Raw genomic sequence first — 21,326 nt, 5'->3', positions numbered from 1 at the left:
TATATATTTAAAAAAAGTATAAAATAATTGGAATTTCATATTTAATTTTTGAATATGAAATTTTAAAGGTTGTGATTTTCTTAATTATTTAATTGTAATGTGAATTTTTTAAGCACTTTGTCATTAGCATTTACTTGGTGAAATGCTTATTTTTTCCATTTACTGGAAAAAAGGTTTGAACGCTCAAGGCCAATTTTTCAGAAATCTCATGTAGCAATCTCATCTTCTAATTGCATCTTTAGTCTGTAACTACACTTGTTTTTGCCTGTGTAAACTGTGTGTACTGGCAGGCAAATTTGAATTTACAACCACATTTAAATAATGCATGCAACTAAAACGCCTGGAGTATCTTACCTATTATACGTGCATACCATATATCCAATCTAGCCTATTGTAAATATATACTCCATACTATTGTGACTATATTCTACATAACTGTGTAGTCTTACCTATATGTAACACTCTTAATCTGAATTAAGTCATTGTAAGGCAAATCTTTAAGTATGTTTTTAAAGTTCCCAAAGCAGACGAAACTGAGTTTCACTCATCTCATGTCCAGTGGTGAGCAAGGGCTGTCACCTGGAGTCACTCCAACCCAGATCTCCTAACAGACACCAGCACAAGCTTCAGGAAAAATACCTTGAGTACAAGTGATTCCACATTCCAATACTGAGGCTTGCTGAAAGCAGAGATGTGCTTTTGATTAGGGATCAGTTTGATACATCACAGTATGGCAAATAGATGGGGTGCAGGAAAAGGGCAGGCATTGATGAAGAGGGAGGGACGGAGGGAGGGAAAGAAGCTGAGACTTTCTAGAACTCAGTCTGCAGACAAACTGGTGGAACAAGAAGCAAGATTACTTTTTCCCAACTCCAGTACCTCCTTTTTGATAGAGACAGCTATAAATCAACTGGCAAATTAACTCAGAAATGCTAACAATAACTCAAGGTTTTATAGTCCTGGTCATTGTTTTGTTAATTGTTGAGTTTTTCAGGCTGCAAAAAGCTTGCAAGCAATTCCCTCCTGGACCAACTCCTCTCCCATTGCTTGGAAACTTGGTACACTTGAACTTTCAGTTTCATCGGGATCTGCTGATGGAGGTATTTCTTTTAATATGCTCTTAATTAATTTTAGCCATGACTGCAAAAATTGTGATTAATTAAAGGTTTTAAGTCTGTGAAATTTCCAGACAAGGTGTGGACATATAAAGATCAATTGATTCCTAGATTTGAGCCACCTTATGTGGAATATGTCTTCTTTATGAGAAAGTTAATGCCCTTAAGAATCAAGTCAACCTGGGGACAGAGTTTATGACTTGTTATTAAAGTTGAAGAATACCAATAATCTGAAAGATGATTCTGCACTGCTAAGCGTGAAGCTGTATCCACTATAATGACAGCTATATCTGCTATCTCTACATGATACTTTTTAAAATTCTCACTGGCATTGCCTAATTTGTGGGTAATATGGTGCATGTATGCTTGTAGTACAGGAAGCACATTTGTTCCCCATCTTCCTACAGCTCCTGAAAAGTGTGTGTTGTTAGTGACAGCTGCAGTAATTCCTCTAATGGTTTGCAGGTGACCTCTAGTTCAGGTGGATGCCTGAGAGCACACACGGGCCAATGTGTGCAGAGCAGACTCAGGCTGCAGGGAAAGGAAAGCCAGAACCTAAATAAATAGGAGAAGCAAGGGTCTGGTGTGATCAACTGGATGTAATTTTTGTGGCACCTTAGACACTGTCTGGCACCTTTTCTGTATCATTGTGGGTATGCTAGAGCAGAGTCCATACTTGTACAAAGCTTTTTTTTATGTATGATTGGAGTTCCTCTGCCATACAAACATCCCTGTTTGGATACCTCTGCTGTGTCCAATGGTAAGTGCTCTCCTCAGTACTATGAGGAAACCTTGGACTCAAATGCAGCCCACTGGTACTTCATGGCTGTTGGCTAATTTCTGTGCCCATGTCCTCTCCCAGAGCACACAGATGGTGCAGATTTTATCAGCTTATTTCATTTTGCAAAGGCAGGACTTGCTGGAGGCACAGAGCCCCAGGGTGGTGCAGAGTGTGGCTGTTCAATTAACAAGGTACAAAATACTGAGGTTGGAGGAGATGCAATATAAAGCACAGTAAGATAAAGTACAAAGTTTTCTTTCTTTTACTGCAGAGTTGCTGCAGAATGTGCTTTGAAAAGAAAATAACTTCTCCCCTGGGTAAATAAAACTGGCTGCTGAAAGCCTTATTCTCAGCAAAACAACAGCTTCTTCCTGCTTCTAGCTACAATTATATGAATGGAGATGATGTTTTCAGCACAAAGCTGTCCACTGGGCTGGCGAAGAGCAGGTGCAGTGTCTGTTTGAGCTCTATATATGGAGATTCATCTGTTCTTTTTCTGGTACCTTTTCTCCTTACAGCTGGCAAGAACTCATGGTAACATGTACACTCTGTGGTTTGGGTGGGTCCCAGTGATTATACTGAATGGATTTCAAGCAGTGAAGGATGGCGTGACCGCACACCCTGAAGATGTTTCTGGCAGGCTGGTGTCACCTTTCTTCAGAGCACTGGCCAAAGGAAAAGGTGAGATTTGCCTGCCATTAATAGTGTAAAGGAATGTTGACTTGAAAAGTACTCTGCCCTCCCATTCAGAAAGATCTTCCATCATATATTGTTCAAATTCTCCACTGGCTTTTCAGAATATCTTACTGTTCACCATGGTGCCTTTTGCACTGAGCTTTCCCTAGCCTAGGAAACACTCCATGTTGTTTCTATGTGGCCTTTTTGCTGTATTCAGGGTGTTTGTATGTGATCCAACCCAGAACCCAGCAAGCTTGCCCTCATCACAGACTAATGCATAGTGGTACACATGATTTTGCTGTATATCACATGAGTGCAATGCTTGGTTGGTTACTGTATACATTATGGCTGCCAAACACTTTCCATCATGAGTAAGAGACCTATAAATCCCTACTTCAGAATTCACATTTCTATACTTGTGGACATTTTGTGAATACCTTTTGATTGCAAGAGTGCCTCCAACACAGAAAAACCCACTTATTCTTAAGTATTCCAGCAGTTTGCAGTATTTTTTTCCTGCCCCTGCAGTTGCTAGACAAAGCAGACACAGATTGTTTAAAGCTGGATGAAGCCTCAACTTCACAGTAGTAGTTCAGGGCTCTTCAGGTGATCAGGAGTGCAATCTAACAATCTAAGAGTGTTGTCTCTTCCAGGGTAGAAACAGAGCCCAAATGTCACTTATCTTTCACCTTTATCACCTCAGCCTACAACCATCACATTAATTGATCTATATCTCTGCAAACATACCCTGTCCTGAACTCTACTCTGTGGAAATTCATCCAATTATTCCTGTCTTGAGAATGATTACTTGAGTATGGCTAAAGCAGATTTCCTAAAAAGGCATCTTAAGGAGTTTCAGGGCTTTTTAAGACATTAAGAAATTGCACAGTCAGAAAATCCCGAGATTGCTCTTTTCAGTGATTAATGACATTCAATGTTAGTGTTCTAGTTATAGTTTGGATATGCTTGGCTATGATTTTTTGTTACCAATAATTTCAACTAAAGATACTTGTATCACAGTCTGTTCCCTGATTTATTCCATGTATTGTATAATATATATTTAAATGAATTGTTCCATGTCTGTGGCAAATATTAACATGCCAGGGAACACCCTCAGGTATTATACTTGCAAGTGGGCGCTCCTGGAAGCAGCAGAGGCGTTTTGGAATAATGACTCTACGCAATTTGGGAATGGGGAAAAAAGGCCTGGAGCATCGTGTGCAAGAGGAGGCCTCTCACCTAGTGGAGTTTTTTGTGAACCTCAAAGGTATTTTACCTGCTAAGAAATCAGGCACTTTTCAGTCTGGATATGGATCCATATCTTCAGTATGCAAACTTACCTACCCCTTCTAGGGGATGTATCCAAACTTACCAAAGCACAAGAGCAGATAGAGCCTAGAATCACCTGTATTTCCTTCTTATATAGCTCTTCATACATCTCGTGAACCTGGAAACATCTGAAATTCCTCCTCCATGGGCAGATAATTTCTCTGTGATATATTGTGCAATGATACGATGCTGCTGAACTGCACAGCCAAACCATTCTCAGGCTGCCTGCCCTGGGTAACTGAACAGTATTGCAGAGCTTAGTAATTTCCTTAGATTTCAATGACTTTGGGTGCCCTGCTTATTTTAATGTCTCTCTGGCTAAGTAACTATTGGCTAGGTAACTACTGGCAAGAGAAACAAAGAAAGTAGGAGGTGGGAGGGGACTTCAGTGGATTATCAGGTTGATCCTAGAGTCCATGACAGGATGATTTCTATCCAAATCACTTTTTATTAATATCTGTTTCATAGCTTTAGAAGAAATCATCAGAGATATGATTTACTGCTCACTGTTGAAACTGTAATAATTTCATTGTATTTACTTTGCAGTTCCTGCCTATTCTTCTTTTTAAACCTGCCCACATTCCTCCAGGTTTTCCTTGTAATTATTTTTTACATTTTTGAACATATCTGTCACTGACTTCCCTTAGTTCATGTCCAGTGGCACTACTTCCTTCTCACATTCTTCCTCACAGCTGAAGACAGCAGATTTGATGTGCTACCCTAGAACTAATCTTAGCTGTACAACATTATTGCACAGGAATGGCTATTAAATTGTTTTAGAGCTATGAGGAAACAGTTGAACAGTGTACTTTATTTTAAGACTATGTTTTATTTTCCTTAATTTGTGTTAGTGCACATCTCTGTCCTCATTCACACTCCAGATGGATAAAGAGAACATTTTATTAAATCTTTAATAACATCAAGTCCTATCTGTATAAGGATCACCTGAAAAAACCACTGAGATTAATTCCAATCATTGTGTTTGCAGGAAGACCTGTGGATCCTTCTTTCCCTCTTTTCCATTCTATTTCAAATGTAATTTGTGCTGTGGTTTTTGGATATCACTTCTCTGATGAGGACAAAACCTTCCATGAATTGATCCATGCTACAGAGAAAATATTCAGGTTTGCAGGCAGCTTTGTTCATCAGGTGAGTAAATCATGCTGGTTTTTTTTCTGAAATAGGTTGAAAGTGAAAGAGCAGATACAAAAATACACAACAACAGGCAAATGTAGGCTGGGAGCTAAGAAGTGTCCTTGGGGAGGGACCTTATGACTGCATCCTTGGTTTTAAGAACTCTCTTGGGTTTTTTGCAAGCTTAAGGTCTTTAAGTCCTTTAGTATTTCTGAAACTATTAACAGAAACTTCTAAATTTAATTTGAGACTGGAGTTGGTAATATATTTGAATTCTGCTGTGCTGCTCCTCCCACTTCTATTTACTTCTCCAAAAATGTATGTAACTGGATTAATTCTTCTGCTTTTTATCACTCTGCAAATCATATGCTGAATTTTTTCCCCCTACCTCACGAATGATAAAATATTTATTATTAATCTATTCCTTGCTGTGTTACAGCTCACCATTCACATATTGCAAAAACAGTGGATACGTTCTCTGACAGTCTCAAAATTCAAGTTCTGTCAGAGATTTTTTTTGTAGCTCCTTCCCACAAAACACCGTACAGACCAACTTTGCACTTGAAGCATCTTGCAGTGCATTTGAGGTATTCCTCATGAATTAGACTTTGTGGTTTAGACCCTTAAAGAGGGACAAGCTGTGTGTAATGGGGAATGTGGGTGGCATAGCAAATTTAACTGGCACTTGACTTGTCAGTGACAGAGAACTCATGGTACCTCTTGTGTGTATTCCTGCAGATGTACGAAATCCTGCCCTGGCTGCTGTGTCGCCTCCCTGGTCCTCATAAGAAGGTGTTGGCTTGTTATGATGTCCTGAGTTCTTTTGCAAGGAAGGAGATCAGAAGACATGTAGAGAGAGGGATACCAGCTGAACCACAGGATTTCATTGACTTTTACCTGGCTGAGATTGAGAAAGTAAGTGTTCATTCTGGCTGATTATGCTGTTATGAAGCAGAAGGTCAAACAGACCATTGAATCACTCTGTGTGGCCCTTCCACCATAGTTTCTTACATTTCACAAGCTTCTTAATATGAATACAATATCTTGGCACTTACTAACAAGTCTCAGAAAGGCATCCAGTTTTGTATTTTGGTAACATGAATGAATTACCATCAGGTAATGATGCATGACAGTGAGTGGACCCATGAGCTCTTACCTGCTTTCCATAAATATCCATGAGTATACTTCAGTCCTGTAATAAATATGAGACAGTTTATTCCTGCAAGCTACATAACTTTGGTAGACCACCTCATCTTCTACAGCAGGGCTCATGTTTACAGTGGGATTAAATACATATGCACAAATCACTGCCCTGAAATAGCAGGCATGCTTTTTGGGATCCAGTGTGTGTGTGCTGCAGCCCTGGCTGTCCTTGTGACATAAAACTGTCTGGTTTCTCCCTTGGCAGGCAATCATCATCCCTATGTTACCTCTAATTTCCCCATTGTTTGGGGCATGGCTGGCTTGGCCCCATACTTTCTAGGAAAGCTTAGAAAACAATTTCACAAAAAATGCCATAATCAGCATTAATCTTATTCCCTGCCCAGGCTATTATTTTCCATAGTAGGAAGAAGGACTGAGCCAGAGAAGCTCTGCCAAGAGAACTGTAGCTTCTGTTTCAAACTTTTCAGGAGGTGAAAGAAGCACCTCTTTCTTAGGGTAGATGAAGTTCATGTAGTTTCTACTTCTGGTCATAAGCTTTCAGCTAGTCAGCCTGCTGTGTCCTCACAGTGTTGGCTCATGGGCTCTGAAAGGAATTGATACACCATTTTACACTTAGTATCTGAGTGTGTATGACAGGATTTACTAAAATAAGTATTTTAGAAGTAAAGACGCAGCTTTCTCTGGTGTCAGTGGTGCAATTTATTTCTGTTTGTTTGAAAATGTTTTTGCCTAATGTATTTTCTCTAGTTGTATTTTTATTTTACTTCTTTATTACTTAGAAGGAGATACATGAGTACCTCTTGCCTGTCAGTTCACATTTATCCTGAACTGAGAAAACAAATTACTCTCAAAATGATCTGTTGAAATGTGTTGATCCTGAGCATTTTCCTTTGGCATTTGCTGGCACCATTCGATACCAAGGCCAAGGAATGACATATTGTAGGGCACTTGCTTGTAAGTGCAAACTTGTAGTGTGTTTTGAAGTTTTTGTGATTAAGTTTTCAAGCACAGAATTGACTTTTTGTGATGAAAGAATAATCCACCTCATGAAAGACAGCAATGCAGGCTTACTGTGCCTATTTGGGAAACTACTGAACTTTTAGTATGCATCAAAAACTGTAATTTTGACTATTATTTGTGCATATGCCAGCTGTGGAAGTCTCTCAGCTCTCACACAGAGGGCATGCAGGATAACCAAATTTTCATGCTTTAACTTCAACTTTTATCACCATCTACAGTCTAAAGAGGGGGCCAAGCCCAAGTATGATGAAGAGAATTTGGTATATGTCATAAATGATCTTTTCCTTGGTGGATCAGAGACCTCAAGCACTACATTGAACTGGGGACTGCTCTATATGGTGGTGAATCCAGACATCCAAGGTGAGAGTGGTGGGGTTTTCCTGTTTATTTTTATTATCCTATACTAAACTCAGGCATTAAATAATACTAAATCACAGGGTATAAACCTAATGTTCGATGTTGAAATAATGCATTTTTCTGTTGCTCCAAGAAAAGTGACCACCTAAAGTATTTTATGCATTTTTCTCCTCTGAAGTGGTGAATATTTTTCCACAGTGAAAGTGCAGGAGGAACTGGATGCTGTTCTGGGTCCTTCCCACTTAATTTGTTATGAGGATCGCAGAAAACTGCCCTACACAAATGCTGTGGTTCATGAGATTCAGCGCTTCAGCAACATTGTCTTTGTTGGTGTCCCCAGATTGTGTGTGAGGAACACAACTCTACTGGGATTCCCTGTCAAAAAGGTACAGACACATTTTCAGCTTCAGTTCTTTCTTTGGCAGAGAGGGATTTCAGTCTGGTAACCAGTGTTCCAGCTATCACTACTCTCCATTAAACTCAGGAATGTGGTGCCTGGGGAAGAGTTACTATCTGTGGCACCAGGAATGAAAAGTCTTTTACTTGGCATGTAGATGCTCACACAGCTGTTAAGGCCTCTGCCAGGGACACCTCAAGTTCCTGCCCATCACAACTGCAGAAACCAGCTCTGGTTGGCAGGGGATGGACTGAGAGGAGAAACTGGATTGCCAAAGCACTGGTTAAGACATTCCTGACCAACTTGGCACTCGCCCAAATGCCAACAAGCAACAGTTTTATCCATCAGGCACAAACTGATGGGTGACAGGTGCTAGTAGTAGGAACTGCAACAACAGTTTCTTCTTTGCAGGGCACCATTGTTATACCAAATATAGCATCTGTCCTGTATGACCCTGAGCAGTGGGAGACCCCTCGACAGTTCAACCCTGGCCATTTTCTGGATAAAGAAGGAAACTTTACACCTCGAGAAGCTTTCTTACCATTCTCAGCAGGTAAAGGCATTGACAATTTGAACTAACCCAGCAGATGAGATGATTAATACAGAAGTATGAGATCATGGTATTTCTTCAGATAACATCTCCTATCTCTGCTGTTTGCTGCCTTTAAAGAACATTCCTGCTTGTTTCTGCCAAAGGAGAGGCTTCTGTGCTGTCGGACCCCAAACTGTTCATAGGACACTGTGGTGGGAATCCCACTCAAATTCCCAAAGCTCTCAGGCTGGCTGCATGCTGCAGTCATACACAAGTTTTTTTCTGTAGTATTCTTTACACCTAGCTATTTTCCTGAGAAGTAATTTGTCCTGTGTGAATTGGAGTTAATTGCAATACCTTCTAAAGAAACAAGCTGAAAGAAAAGCAGAAGGCATCCTGATAAACACAGGATTATATTCTTGCTTAGTTTGTCCTGTGTGAATTGGAGTTGATGGCAATACCTTCTAAAGAAATAAGCTGAAAGAAAAGCAGAAGGCATCCTGATAAACATAGGATTATGTTCTTGTTTACAGAACTGAAAATCCAGTTGCAAAAGAAGGAAACAAGGTAACAACACACAGAGAGTAATCATACCTAGCAGCAAAATTCCTGCTGACAGTTTTTAGTTTGTTGATAGTCACTTAAATGTCCACACAGAAGTGGTTTCTTAATTCAAACAGCTTTTTCTTTCCTTATATTTTTGTATGTAATATTCACCTTTTCTGCTCACACCATTGCTCACCATTTCTGCTTCCCATTGCCAAGGAATGGGAATCCTGGGAAATGAACAGTAGGCCTCATGCTGTGCCTATTAAATGACCAAGCCTCTGTTCAACAGCAAATGCCACTACTAAATAATTTTGCTCTGCTGATGCTAGCTCACTAAAGCATGTGCAAACAGCTGGCAGATTTTTTCTGTGACATCCTGAAGTTCAATATCTTCTGTAAAAGCAAAATAGTTTTTTTCTGTCAGGTCAAGAAAGAAATTATGTTGGCACCTCATGGGTTTTCATTGAAATTTTAATTTTGTGTCTCCTAACCTAGGACATTGGATGGGACCTTTTTGAAAGGGAATTCACATAGTTTTAGTTCTGCGGCTTTCATGTTGTTCTCCTTGAACAAAACAAAACCCACCTCTGCTTTCAACAGGAATGAATGAAATTATTATGAAACTGAAAAATTCCTAGACACTCACTGTCCTTTCCTCTTTCCTCTGCAGGGCACCGGGTGTGTTTGGGGGAGCACTTAGCCAGGACCGAGCTCTTCATTTTCTTTGCCAGCCTGCTGCAGGCGTTCACCTTCCGCCTCCCCGAGGGAGTGACCAAGATCAACACTGAGCCCATTTTTGGGGGCACTCTGCAGCCCCACCCCTACAGGGTCTGTGCCATCCCACGCTAGGCTGCAGCAGCCACAGGCCAGCATGAGACAGTTTGAACCACCTTTACCTCCGTGAATTTCCTCTCTAGTGTGTAAACCTCCTTCTGGCTATTGATATTAGTCTACCCAGAGCTATTCAGAAAGTGGATGCAAGCCAAGATCCAGACTAACAATATTTTTTTTGGTCGGCTCTTTGTGAAAGTCATGGATATTCTCACAGGGATCTTGACCGTTTTCTCCCCTCTGAGAGCACTTGAAGCCAGATGCTGTGGCTCCCAGCTGAGGCCATGCTGTGTCCCTGTCCTAGCCCAGCCAAATCATCCTCATGCTCAGTCCTGAGCAAACCTCAGGAAAATTCAGAGTATTTCAGCAAGAGCTGAGTAGGTCCCACTTCTGTGAGTGGCCAGATGATCTCAAGTAATTTGATGGCAGAAAGCACACTTTTAAAGCTTTATTTTGGCTTTAATGACCTGAATTTAGCCAGTTTAATTTGTCAATAGGTTGCAAAAAAAAAAACCAACAACAACAAAAAAACAACCAAAACACCAAACCAACTCCCAAATCCCAGGAAATACATTTGAGTATGAGTGCCTTCACATCTGAATTTGATGTTAAGTATCTCCCATATACTAGGTAAAAAATAATTCTAAAGTGGAAGAAAGAAATTTAAATTTGTTGTTTACTATCAATGTGAATACTATCAGTGTGAATTTACAGCCTGATTATAGTTATATTGCCAATTTGTTAGTTTATTGTTTGTTTTATTTTTAAAGATACAGAATCACACCCATTATCAATCCTGCTTGGAGGAGGCATTGAATATGAGATGAGAGAGTCACTTTGCATGTGAGTTTCACTGCTAACTCCATGACAGGAAGGTAGAAGCTTTGGAAGGCAGCCTCGAGGGGCTACCTGAACACTCAGAGAGTCTCTATTTTCTCTGTACCCTTTACTTTTTTTATTGCAGCCCACACCACACTTCCTGTTCTTCATTCAATTCTCCCTTGCCCTCTATCAGTTCTTACTCCCACTTACCCTTTATCCATATAAACTCTATTTCAGTATTCACACTGATGTGATGACATCAAGCTTCTCTCTCCTTTTTTCCTGCACAAGTATTAGTAGAGGAATCCATGCTGAGCTCAAAAAAAATCACCAGTGTGTTTTCAGGAGGGAGCCAGCAAAACATCCTTTGATAGAGGAATTAATTTGTTATTTAACATTGCTTTTATATCATCTCTGGTGGTGTCTGCTCAACACCAGCCCCACTTTAATGCAAGCCCATCTCCAACCCTTTTGGAACAGAATGAAGTGTCTATTTTAAAATAAACCTTCCATTTAAATCCTATCAATATTTAGTACAACTGCATGTTACCTCTGATCTTATGTCTTCTTATAAATTAAAAAAAAAAAAAAATCATTCTTTCCCTGGCTATCACAGGATATTGGTCCCCTGTGCTTGACTTGGGATGGACTTGGTGGTGCCATTGTGTTTATTAAACCCCTACAAATCATGACTTTGTCTCAAGTAGGCAACAGATGGGAGGAAAATTCCCTGGAAGAAAAAAAAGGAAAAATCCTAACCTCCAGCACCCTTCTACAGCTGGTGCCTCTCACTGCCTTTGCCCACTCCACTTGTCATCTTGCCACTTGCTGAAGAGGCTCAGCTGTAAGATCTGTGTGCAGCTGGTTGTGCTCCAGGGCTGGAACAGTGACTCCATTGGCTCTGTGCTCAGTCCCACTGATGGATGACTTCCCCGTGACCAGGCAGGTCTCAGGAGTGGCATGAGGTGGAAAGAACTTCTCATGTGCTGCCCATTCCAGCCACTCCAGGACCCTGGCCACCAACCCCTACCAGGTGGTACAAAGGAGCACATTTGCTTTTAAAGAGTCTACTGAAAATTTGGCTGAATAGCAGGAGAACCCCAGCTTTCCCTTTTGGAGTCTGAGTTTTCAGACAGTCTTGCACAACAGTTCTGCTTTTCCTGAGCAGGGGAGCCAGTGTGGTGTGTGCAGTCTCCTGCATAGATTAGTCCATGTGGGTCAAGCAGCCAAACTGGGCAAGTAACATGTCTGGAAACTTACAGCACCACTTTATACCCATGTATTCCATAAAGATTTGAAACGGGATGATGGAGGAAGACAAACCCAGGTAATCTGATAAAATTAACTTTGCTCTACCTCCACTCATTTGGGAAGCTTGGGAGGGCTTCTGGTGTAGGAAATAACCTAGAGATCTTTCAGTAACTGTTCAGTTGTATACTTACAGCTTCTGGCAGAGGAGAAATTTGCAAGTTAAGGGGAAAGAGTTGAAGGATCCCAGGGCAATAGTGAAGGATGACAGCACACTTACCTCTGTTGGGCTCAACTGACTTCCCTAATCCCCTGTCCCCATTCTTCCCATTGCTTTCTGGCCCGTTCAAGTGCAGCTTTCCCTTCTGATTGTCATCTGTCATCAGCTGACTGCCCACAGGTTCCAGCCCCATGGCATGTGTCTGCCTTAGGCCATCAAAGAGCTGCCAGGCCTGAAGGTGCACACCCTGCTGCTGATGGCTGGGGTGCTGTAACTTCTTTTAATTGCTGTGATTAACCCTCCACCCCATCTTTTTTTTTTTTTTTTTTTTTTTTAAATTTTATAACAAGTGTCAGCCACAGCCTCAGGTCTCTGAGTTAAGATGGAACTGTCATCCATCATAATACAGTTTAGGTTTTGAAATCAGGTTGCAGGTGTCTCTTCCAGGGAAATATGTGCAACTGGGTGTGTTACTTTTTAAACCACTGTGATTGCTTCAGCTAAAAATGAGTTCATGTCACAGAACTGAAGAAGGGCTGCTTTGTTTTATATTTGCAGGATAGCAGGAGAGTGTGAATCCAGAAAGACTAAAATATTTAACTTTGATGTCTATGAAAGAGCTGCCTGACATTATATGGTGCTCAGCTCTGCTAAGTTATGGTTCAGGAAAGCACTGACAATTTGTCTGCCCCCCAGATCCTCTGCTAATGTTTTTCTTCTGCTTTTCTTTCTCTTTCATGATGGGCCTCTCCTGGATAGCAATATTAGTGCCACAGCCATAAGCAGGACAAATGCCAAACTCCAGGGAAGTTATTTACCCTGGCAAAAGGAAAAAGCAGACACTGGAGACAAAGACAGCCTTGTGTAACAGTTGGTAGATTCTGCATCTGTCCAGAAATTAAAAGCAAGCATTGATTTTTTCACTTCTGTTCAAATAAGTTGTTTGGGGAACTGTTTTGTTTCAAAGGCCCAGGCAAAACTGTCCCTGTGGAGGCTTCATGGAATGACCCAGTGAATCATTGGTGTGTCGTGCGGGAACCTAATGTCTGTGGGATTACATTTTGGAAAAATTATCTGTTGCACCAGCATATGCATTTGGGGAAACTATTTCTGTATTTAAGGAAGTTTAGAAACTCTTGGAAAAACAGGAGGTGAAAGAACAGGAAACTTTTGCTGTTTCTCCAGTGGAAGATCTGGCAGGTGACAAATGCAACAAAAAGGGAGGTGGGTCAAAAGATCCAGGGGGGTTGCTCTGCACATGCTGTGTTGGTAATCTGAGCCTCGTCACATGGTTTGTACTAAATATCTCTTTCTGTTCAAAAAGCAATTGGATATATCTTCAGCAGGAAAATTACTTTATGGTTATTTAGTAACAATATAATGTTTGGCATTTGTACTGTTCTTACAAACTTTTCTAAGGCACTTGCAATCATGTGCTATCAGAACACGAGCCTGGCTGAATTTCCACCTGAAACACCATGGCTGTGTTTGGGTTCTGTAACAGAATTAAAATAGTTTCATCTTAATCTTGAATATTTATTGTCATTATTATGTCACATTCATATTTTCCATTTGAATAACTTCATCTTACTTTCAGACAGTGCCCTGACCAAGTGCCTGCTGAGACATAACTTGGGAAACTAGAAAAGATGCTCATCCAAGCAATAGTAATCCCAAAGCATGAGCCAAAATGCACTAAATGCTATTCACTTCCCTTTGAAAGTTTTGCCTCTGGCATATTTCAAAGCTTAATTCATTCATTTGCCAAATGCCTTCAGGTGAGAAAAATGCACTGTGAACAGGAAATTTGATTTTCTTCAGTACTAAAATGAAATTTCATGTTTAAAAAAGATAATATGCTAGTTGAATTTGTGTTACATACACTTCCTTTACCACATTGTTAAAGAGCCATTTGTCATTGTGAGTGAGAGCTGCATTTAAGTGCATGCTGTAAGGGCAGCCTTGAACTGGGAGCAGTGGGTAATCCAAGACAAGGAAATCCCTCCTCACAAAATCCTCGTGCCGAAATGTTATCTTCTCACTTCTTTTTATCTTCATTTTATATTTATATTTATATTATTATCACCATTATATTTGTAATTGTGAAATGTTACATTAATAACATTTGCAGCTGAAATAAATTGAAACAGCAAACTTGAGGGTCACATAAGAACAGATTTATGGATATTTGTAGACAGTTTGTTTCAACATGTGTAAAATACAGTTGATGTACCTGCAAAAATAACTGTGAACTCAAATAGCCAGTGGAAGGGAGAGAGAAAGAGACGTGTAGGGCTGCATATGCCCTGCAGAATAAAACAAGGGCAATCTTTTGAAAGTAGAACTGTATATGGAATGTGTTTACTTTGGGTGTTTGTTGCAGCCAGTGATATAAGGCAGGCAGATGAGAAAAGCCTCATCACACAGTGATTGGAGCACAAAAGATGTCAAACAAAGGGTCTGAACAACAGCTTTGCCATTTCACAAAAAACATGACTAAGGCAGTTTTGTATGTCAATCAAATCGTGGGAGATATAAGCACCATTATTTGAATCAGCAAGTCACGTTGTTAGAGTTGTAAATAAAATTTGTACCTAGGAAAGGTCAGCTCTTTAACATTTTTCCAATATCCATGGGCAAGTTTCATTTCACCCTTGTCCCCAGTCCTTTGAGATGTCTCTCCAGACTGAAATTACACTGTTAGAAATGGTTCTCATTTGTTGAGGTGAATTACACCTTACTTTTAACAGTAACTCATAACCAGAGGTCTGGTCTAATCAGTTCTACCAAGAAAGTGCTTTCTCTGAGACCAGATCTTACAAAGCCAAGAGTTTTTGTTGTTGGTTTGGGCTTTTTTGGGTTTTTTTCCTTGTTTGTTGTTGTGGGTTTTTTTATTGAGTCCAAATCAGTTCACAGTCATGATTTATGGAAGAACAGTAAGGGCTGTATTTATGATTCTATGGGTGTTAAGAGGGTATAGCAAAGACCCCCAATGCACAGGCAGCTAGCCAGTCACAGGAAGCTTGTTCAGGGCAAGAAATACCAGTCAGAAGATGGAGTGGAGCTTTATTTAGGAGTCAAAGTACCCCAAAACATCACTCATATTACTGGCTGCATGGTACACAAAATTCCTGGCTGACTTCAGACTGATTACAAGACAGCATGCAGGATTTGGGTGTCCCACCACTGAACATCGTGAGAGGTAAGGTCCATGTAACTCACTTATCAGTGTAACCATTAACAAACTGCCAATTTTTATATCTTCATTTATCCTTCTGATAGGACAGCCTTCTGATCTCATTCATCTTCCACACCCAGCAGGAATATCAGTGAGTTCAAGTTTAAGTGTTTACATGTACATTTGGCAAGAGAAGGGAGATGGGGGTAGTTGTTCTTAAAAAGGTGTTGTACCACAGCCTGAGGGGGAAGTCTGCTTTCAGAGCACCTCCTGGCATCGAGATCCTCCTCCTTTACTGTGCTCAGTGCTATGGCCAGCTGTGTGTTGGCTATTTCATAACATTCTGAACATGTGTGGAAAATTGATTTCAATTGATCTCAGTAAAACTCACAGCCACGTCTGGAATTTCGCAGAACGAGGTAAGGTATATTTGCAGGGACGGTACAAAGGGATCTAGCATTAGGCTTGACTTGATTTACCATCCTCACTGGTGATTAAGAAGAGTTGAAGAGTAGAACATGCTTTGCAATGTGACATTTTAAAATTATTCTAAACTCCTTGCAGAACTCTTAGAGGAAAAAAGGGGTTTATGGGTCTGACTGAACATAAAAATGAAGACACAGTGTAGAAAATAATTCATAGAATAAAACACAGGCAAATGTGGGCACAATAAAACACAGGAAAAATAGTCCTAAATTATCTGGGTCATTCTTCAGGATGCTCTGAGGAGCCACTATAAATCTGTATGAATCATATGTTAAGGTGATTTCACAGAGCTCATATTAGCTGGAGAAAATCAATGGCTTTATATGCACGTGGAAACATATCTTACAGAAATGAATAAAAAATTGTGGGTTTCACCATAGATTTCTCCTTGCTTCAGAGACATCCACAGGAAATAAAGCAATCAGATTTAAAAAACACAGCAGCTATGAACCCTATCTTTTAGATTGAATCAAAAGGTTTTAAAATTTCTTCGTTCTTTTCCTTCATGTACTGAGGGGAATCATTTAGATGAAATTTCCTTTCAAAATAGCTTTTACAATCTCCCCCTCTGGGAAAGAGGGAAGTCTCAGTAGGAGCTGAGAGACTGCAGTGTGCTAAGTGAGAAAGTGTCATATATTAAACAAATTTAATCTCAGCAGCCCTGCTGAAGGTTCCAGAAAAGAAAAATTATAAGGAGTGAAGCAAAATGGTAGGAAGTAGGAAAATCTCTTTCTTACGGCTGGTGTAAAAGAAGTTCAGCTTTTGTCCTGATAAGCACAGAGGACAGACAGGGAGCAGCAAGGAGTCGAGGGGGCATTCAGCATCTCCCGTGTTAATTTTCTCAGCAGCAGTGTCACAGCTGTGCTGAGAAAACGATTTCAGGGCTCTCAGAGCCTCCTCTCCCCACCACTGAAAAGAGGTTGTGCTGGCTTCAGATAGCACCACAGCCAACGTGACATCTGCAGGAAGTTATACAACTTAGGTATTTAAAGTAGCTAGCAGATAAATGATAAAATAATCTAAAGATGACATGTAAATAAGGGGTATTATATGTGGATTAATGCTGTATCTGTGGCTTACACTTGTGAAAACAAACATCAGAGTCCATGGAAAAAAAGCACGAATTTAGGGGAAACTTCTAAGTCTCAGAGGGAATGGTGCTTTAGCCATGTATTTCTAAATGTTGCTAATTAGTGTCCTGAAACAGAACCGTCATCATCGTGTCAAAACATATTTCTTGGAAAAGTTAAGTAGTAAGTCTTATAGCCAAAATACACCTTGTATACTTCAATATGTTGAGATCTTCACAGGAAAGTTTTCAGTTGTTAGGAGCTTGTATGTTTTGCACATTCTTTGGTAAAGAAGGAACACACATGCTGCATTTTCTGGCATCACCGAGAGCTCTGGTCCTGTAGGATGGCACAGGAGGACATTTGTGGGGGAATGGGATTCTATGAACTTGTCCTAAAGCTTTCACTGATATAAGAAAATCCCATTAAGTGTTCTGAATTCAGATCTCTACAAGAAATATCTTCCATTTAAAAACTTCCAGCTTGATCCTTTGCTATTCAAATATTTTTAACGCTGCCTCTGAGGCAGTGCTTTTTCAGACATGAGGAGACAGAAACTTATAAGACACTACTACTTTCTACTGCTCTTCACATTTACTTTGTTTGGAAAACCAGAGATTCTGCAAACTATTTTTTGCTGAAGTCATCTGGAGTTGATGTATATGTTGTAATATTGTATATGTTGTAATGTTGGCTGTACTCTAAATTCACCCTTCTCTTGCCTGAAGATTAAAGGCAATGCCAGCTCTGCAATATGATGAAGACAACCTGGTCTGGGTCCTCCACATCCTCTTTTTGGCAGGAACAGAAACCACAGTGACCACTTTGCACTGGGCACTGCTCCATATTTTGACTTATTCCAGAAAAGATGGGAGACTAATGAGGTCATATGGAAAACTGCTTGGATTGTGCTTTCTCAGAGAACACACCAAAGTCAGCACAAAGGTAAACACTTGTAAAACTGCATCCAGTTGGAATTTCATACCCTCTGAACTGACAAACACACCTGATTTATTGAGCATCATGGGCTCACCCAAGCCCCTTATCTTCATCTTGCTGCCTTGCATCTTGGCAAGAAGTACCCACTCTTTCTTCCTTTCCTTGAGAGTTGGGATGAATGCAGAGGGAACCGGGCATGCAACAAGCCTGTGTAAGATAACTGGAGAGTACAATGTCTCTGCAGCTGTGCTGTGAGCACAACCAGTTCCCCAGGCCTCTCCCAGGGTGGTCCTGATGAGACAACAGCACTGACAAATTGCACATTCACTGAGAGAGGGGAAATTCCCATCCTTAACATACAGCTGTAATGTGGGTTCAAAAGAGTACCTTCCTTACAGACCACCACTGTCCTTCTCCAGTACAGACTGCTCCAGGCAGTGGCAGATCCCCTGAACGTCCTTCTGATTCCTGATGCTGAAGATTCTCAGAGAAATGTTTTATCTGGAGGAGAAAACAGTACTGGCAACTCCTGGGCTTTTGAGAAGTATTTTGCAATGCTTCATTGTCTTGCATAATGTTTCTGAGGAATAACAAATTCAATAGATTTGTTTTCAGTCTTCCATAATGTTCTCCTATTATTATGCCTCTCCAGTCCTGAGCCATCCATACACTTTATACCTGCAAAATCTTATTAGGGCATTAGCTGAGGATGTTTTAGTGCATTAGAAGGAAACAATCACCAGAGAGTGTAATATAATTTCTGTGCAGGGTAGTTCTCTGTTTACTGTCACTGGAGTGGTTAACTGGGAATGTATTTGTGACAGCAGCAGCCCAGGGCTCTGTGCTGAAGCTAAAATGATCAGTGAGTCTGCCAAAAGGGGTGGTTCTGACCACTTTTGTCCTTGGCCATGTTCTCACTGCTCAGTGAGGCAGCAGCCAGCAGGTGAGTGAGTTCAGACTGCTGAGCCAGCAGAAAACTATTACTGCAACTAAAACTGAAAGGCTTTCCACCAGATCAGCCAAGTGAATCCAGGAACTTCATAGCTTTGTGTTGCTGGATGCAACCCCAGTGAAAGGGAAAATGAGGGGATGGGGCTCCTGCTCACTCCTCTCCTGCTCACTCTGAGCACAGTGGAAGGGACACACTCCATTGCTGCCCAGATACCTTTGCCTGGGACTAGATGTGGTTAATTTCCTGGGCTGTCCAAGTGCTCCAATGTGGCTAATGCCTGTGGGAGTGTGGATCTGGGGGCTGCAGGCTCTGGGGCTAGCAGGTCACAACTGAGTGAGGAGGGACATAAGAACAACAGTGTTTTCTGAAGGTTAACGTTTTGTGTGTGATTTTGTTTTTCTCTGTATCTGGATTTCTTTGATATTCCTTAACATTCAGGGGGCCTAAAGGAAACTGCCTCTAAAACTGACACCTATCTCCTTAACCAGCTGTGGACACTGGAGTTCCAAACTCACCATGAAACACTCTTGAAGGTATGGTTTCATTAATATTTCAGCTGTAGACTCCTAACGTATCCTTGGCTAGAATGTAAAAGCAGTTTTTTGCTCCTTCCTGGCTTCAGTCTGAACTATGAGCTTTCCAGGCAGAACTCGAGCCCTGTGTTTCCTTGATGGTCTTTAGTGAGGACTAGTATTGAGTGGAATGGGCCTGTAGCAACAGTTGGGAGTGGTGTAAAGCACTGAACAGTTACCAGGCCAAAAATAATGTCAGAGGAATCCTGTTATTATGGCACAAGTTACAAAGAGGAAGAAAAGGAAATGGGAAGAATCAGCAAAACTCAATGAGAAGCAGAAAGCAAAGTTTATTTGCTTAAGGAGTTAATTCTGTAGCCCTTACTTTGGGACTACTGCTGGCTGTATCTTGGCACAAAGCATGGAATACTCCTTGGCAGTGGTCTGACCTGGCCAGTGCAGAACCAGTTAAGCAGGTGAGACTGCAGCTTACTAGAGGTGTTACTGCCCCTGGCCAGTCTTTGCTGTTGAGAAGAGGAATGAAGGGAAAAGATGAAGAAAAGTGATGTTACCTGTGGTGTACCAATATTGAAGGTCGTGTTGAGACAAAATTTCCTCTTCCCCAGAGTTCTGCTGGTTTTGGGGATGCGTTGCAAGTGTCAGTAATCACCAGAGCCATCGTGCACTGCAAAACAATCAAATGGATGGATTAACATCTTAATCAATTTAACTGCATAAATGAGCAGCTGCACAGCCAGGTGACATTGTCTGTATTCTTTGGTAGGGTAGGGTATCCACACACTGCTTTTCTGGTTTTTTCTGTTTGTTAGACAGTGTAGAGGCACATTAATATTATTACTGACAATCCTTAATAGTGTAGATGCATATTGATATTATTACTGACAATCCTTAATATGGTCTACACACTGCATCAGCCAAGATGAGCCAGGAAGGATTCCTGCTCAGGATTCAGGCTATGCCCCCATCTCTGTCTGTCCTGGGAAATATACCTATATTGATAAAGAGTTGAGTCCCTAAGCCTAGGACATGTATGAGACAGAGTGCATTCCTGTTTTCCTGTCTGTACTAAAGAAAAAACAGGCTCTGCTGTTTCTTTGGGTACCAAATGGAATCCAGTTCAGGGATTCAGGAATTTGTTTCTTCTTCCCTTTCCACCTTACTTGGGCTATTAAGGACTGGACTCCAACTGCTACGAAAGCCATTGTTCAAATTACTGTCCCTTATGGAAAACAGCCATGGCTCTTAGCAAGTGACATCCTATTCATATTTGCATGCATTTTCAGTATGGTCAGCATATTCCAGAATCCCTGACTACATCTTTGTTTCCAAAAATTGCAAAGGAAGAGGCCTGCAGATGCAGTCTGGTTTATAGATGTTCTGGGTTCAGCAGCACATTACTAGTGGATTCTTAAGACAAGCTGGAGAACTTAACATGTGTTGAAACTGTGCTCGAACTCCTAACAGCTCAACAAATGCCATATGTTCACCAGTTCCCTGAATATCCCTGGAGCAAAGAGGTGCCTTTTCATCTTTGAAGTGTCCAGCATATATCATCAAAGTGCTGCAACTGCTCAGAAAAAGGTCATGCTTTATATATTAAGTGACATAAATATTTATATAGTTGCATATGGTGCAGGGACAATCTTTATTCATTTATCTGTTTTATACTTTAAAATTCCTAAAACATCCTTGCCTCCTATCCCATACAGTCACAGGCTAGCTGACGTTGTTCCTTTCTGAAATCGCAAATCTTTGTGCAAGGTAACACTCATCTTCCCTCCCCCTGTGCAATTAAGTCTTTCTCAACTACCCAGGTCAGAGTTTAAAATTGGTCTCTAATTTATAGTTGCCAGAGATTTGATTTGCAGAACTACTGAAAACCCAAACTCCAGTGGCAATCAGAAGGATCTGTAAGAGTTAAATATTCCCAGGCTGTTCAGGGTACTCAACACATCTCCAAAGAGAAACTCCAGATCAATGACTGATTGAAA

General features: G+C 40.8%; 1 protein-coding gene across 1 annotated transcript; it reads left to right on the top strand.

The window, feature by feature from the left end:
• Window positions 1-929: 929 nt before the first annotated feature.
• Window positions 930-10,007, top strand: LOC110478217 (cytochrome P450 2J6). Its single transcript, XM_021544741.2, has 9 exons — window positions 930-1,100; window positions 2,415-2,577; window positions 3,692-3,841; window positions 4,892-5,052; window positions 5,776-5,952; window positions 7,440-7,581; window positions 7,777-7,964; window positions 8,387-8,528; window positions 9,727-10,007. Exons 1-9 carry the CDS (start codon window positions 930-932, stop codon window positions 9,903-9,905), a joined length of 1,473 nt encoding a protein of 490 aa, XP_021400416.2. The 3' UTR covers window positions 9,906-10,007.
• The last annotated feature ends 11,319 nt before the right edge of the window (window positions 10,008-21,326 follow it).

Source organism: Lonchura striata, chromosome 10, assembly GCF_046129695.1.
Source record: "Lonchura striata isolate bLonStr1 chromosome 10, bLonStr1.mat, whole genome shotgun sequence".
Lineage (NCBI taxonomy): Eukaryota > Metazoa > Chordata > Aves > Passeriformes > Estrildidae > Lonchura > Lonchura striata.
Note: the sequence above shows the minus strand (reverse complement) of the source record. Positions and strands in the feature narration are given on the sequence as shown.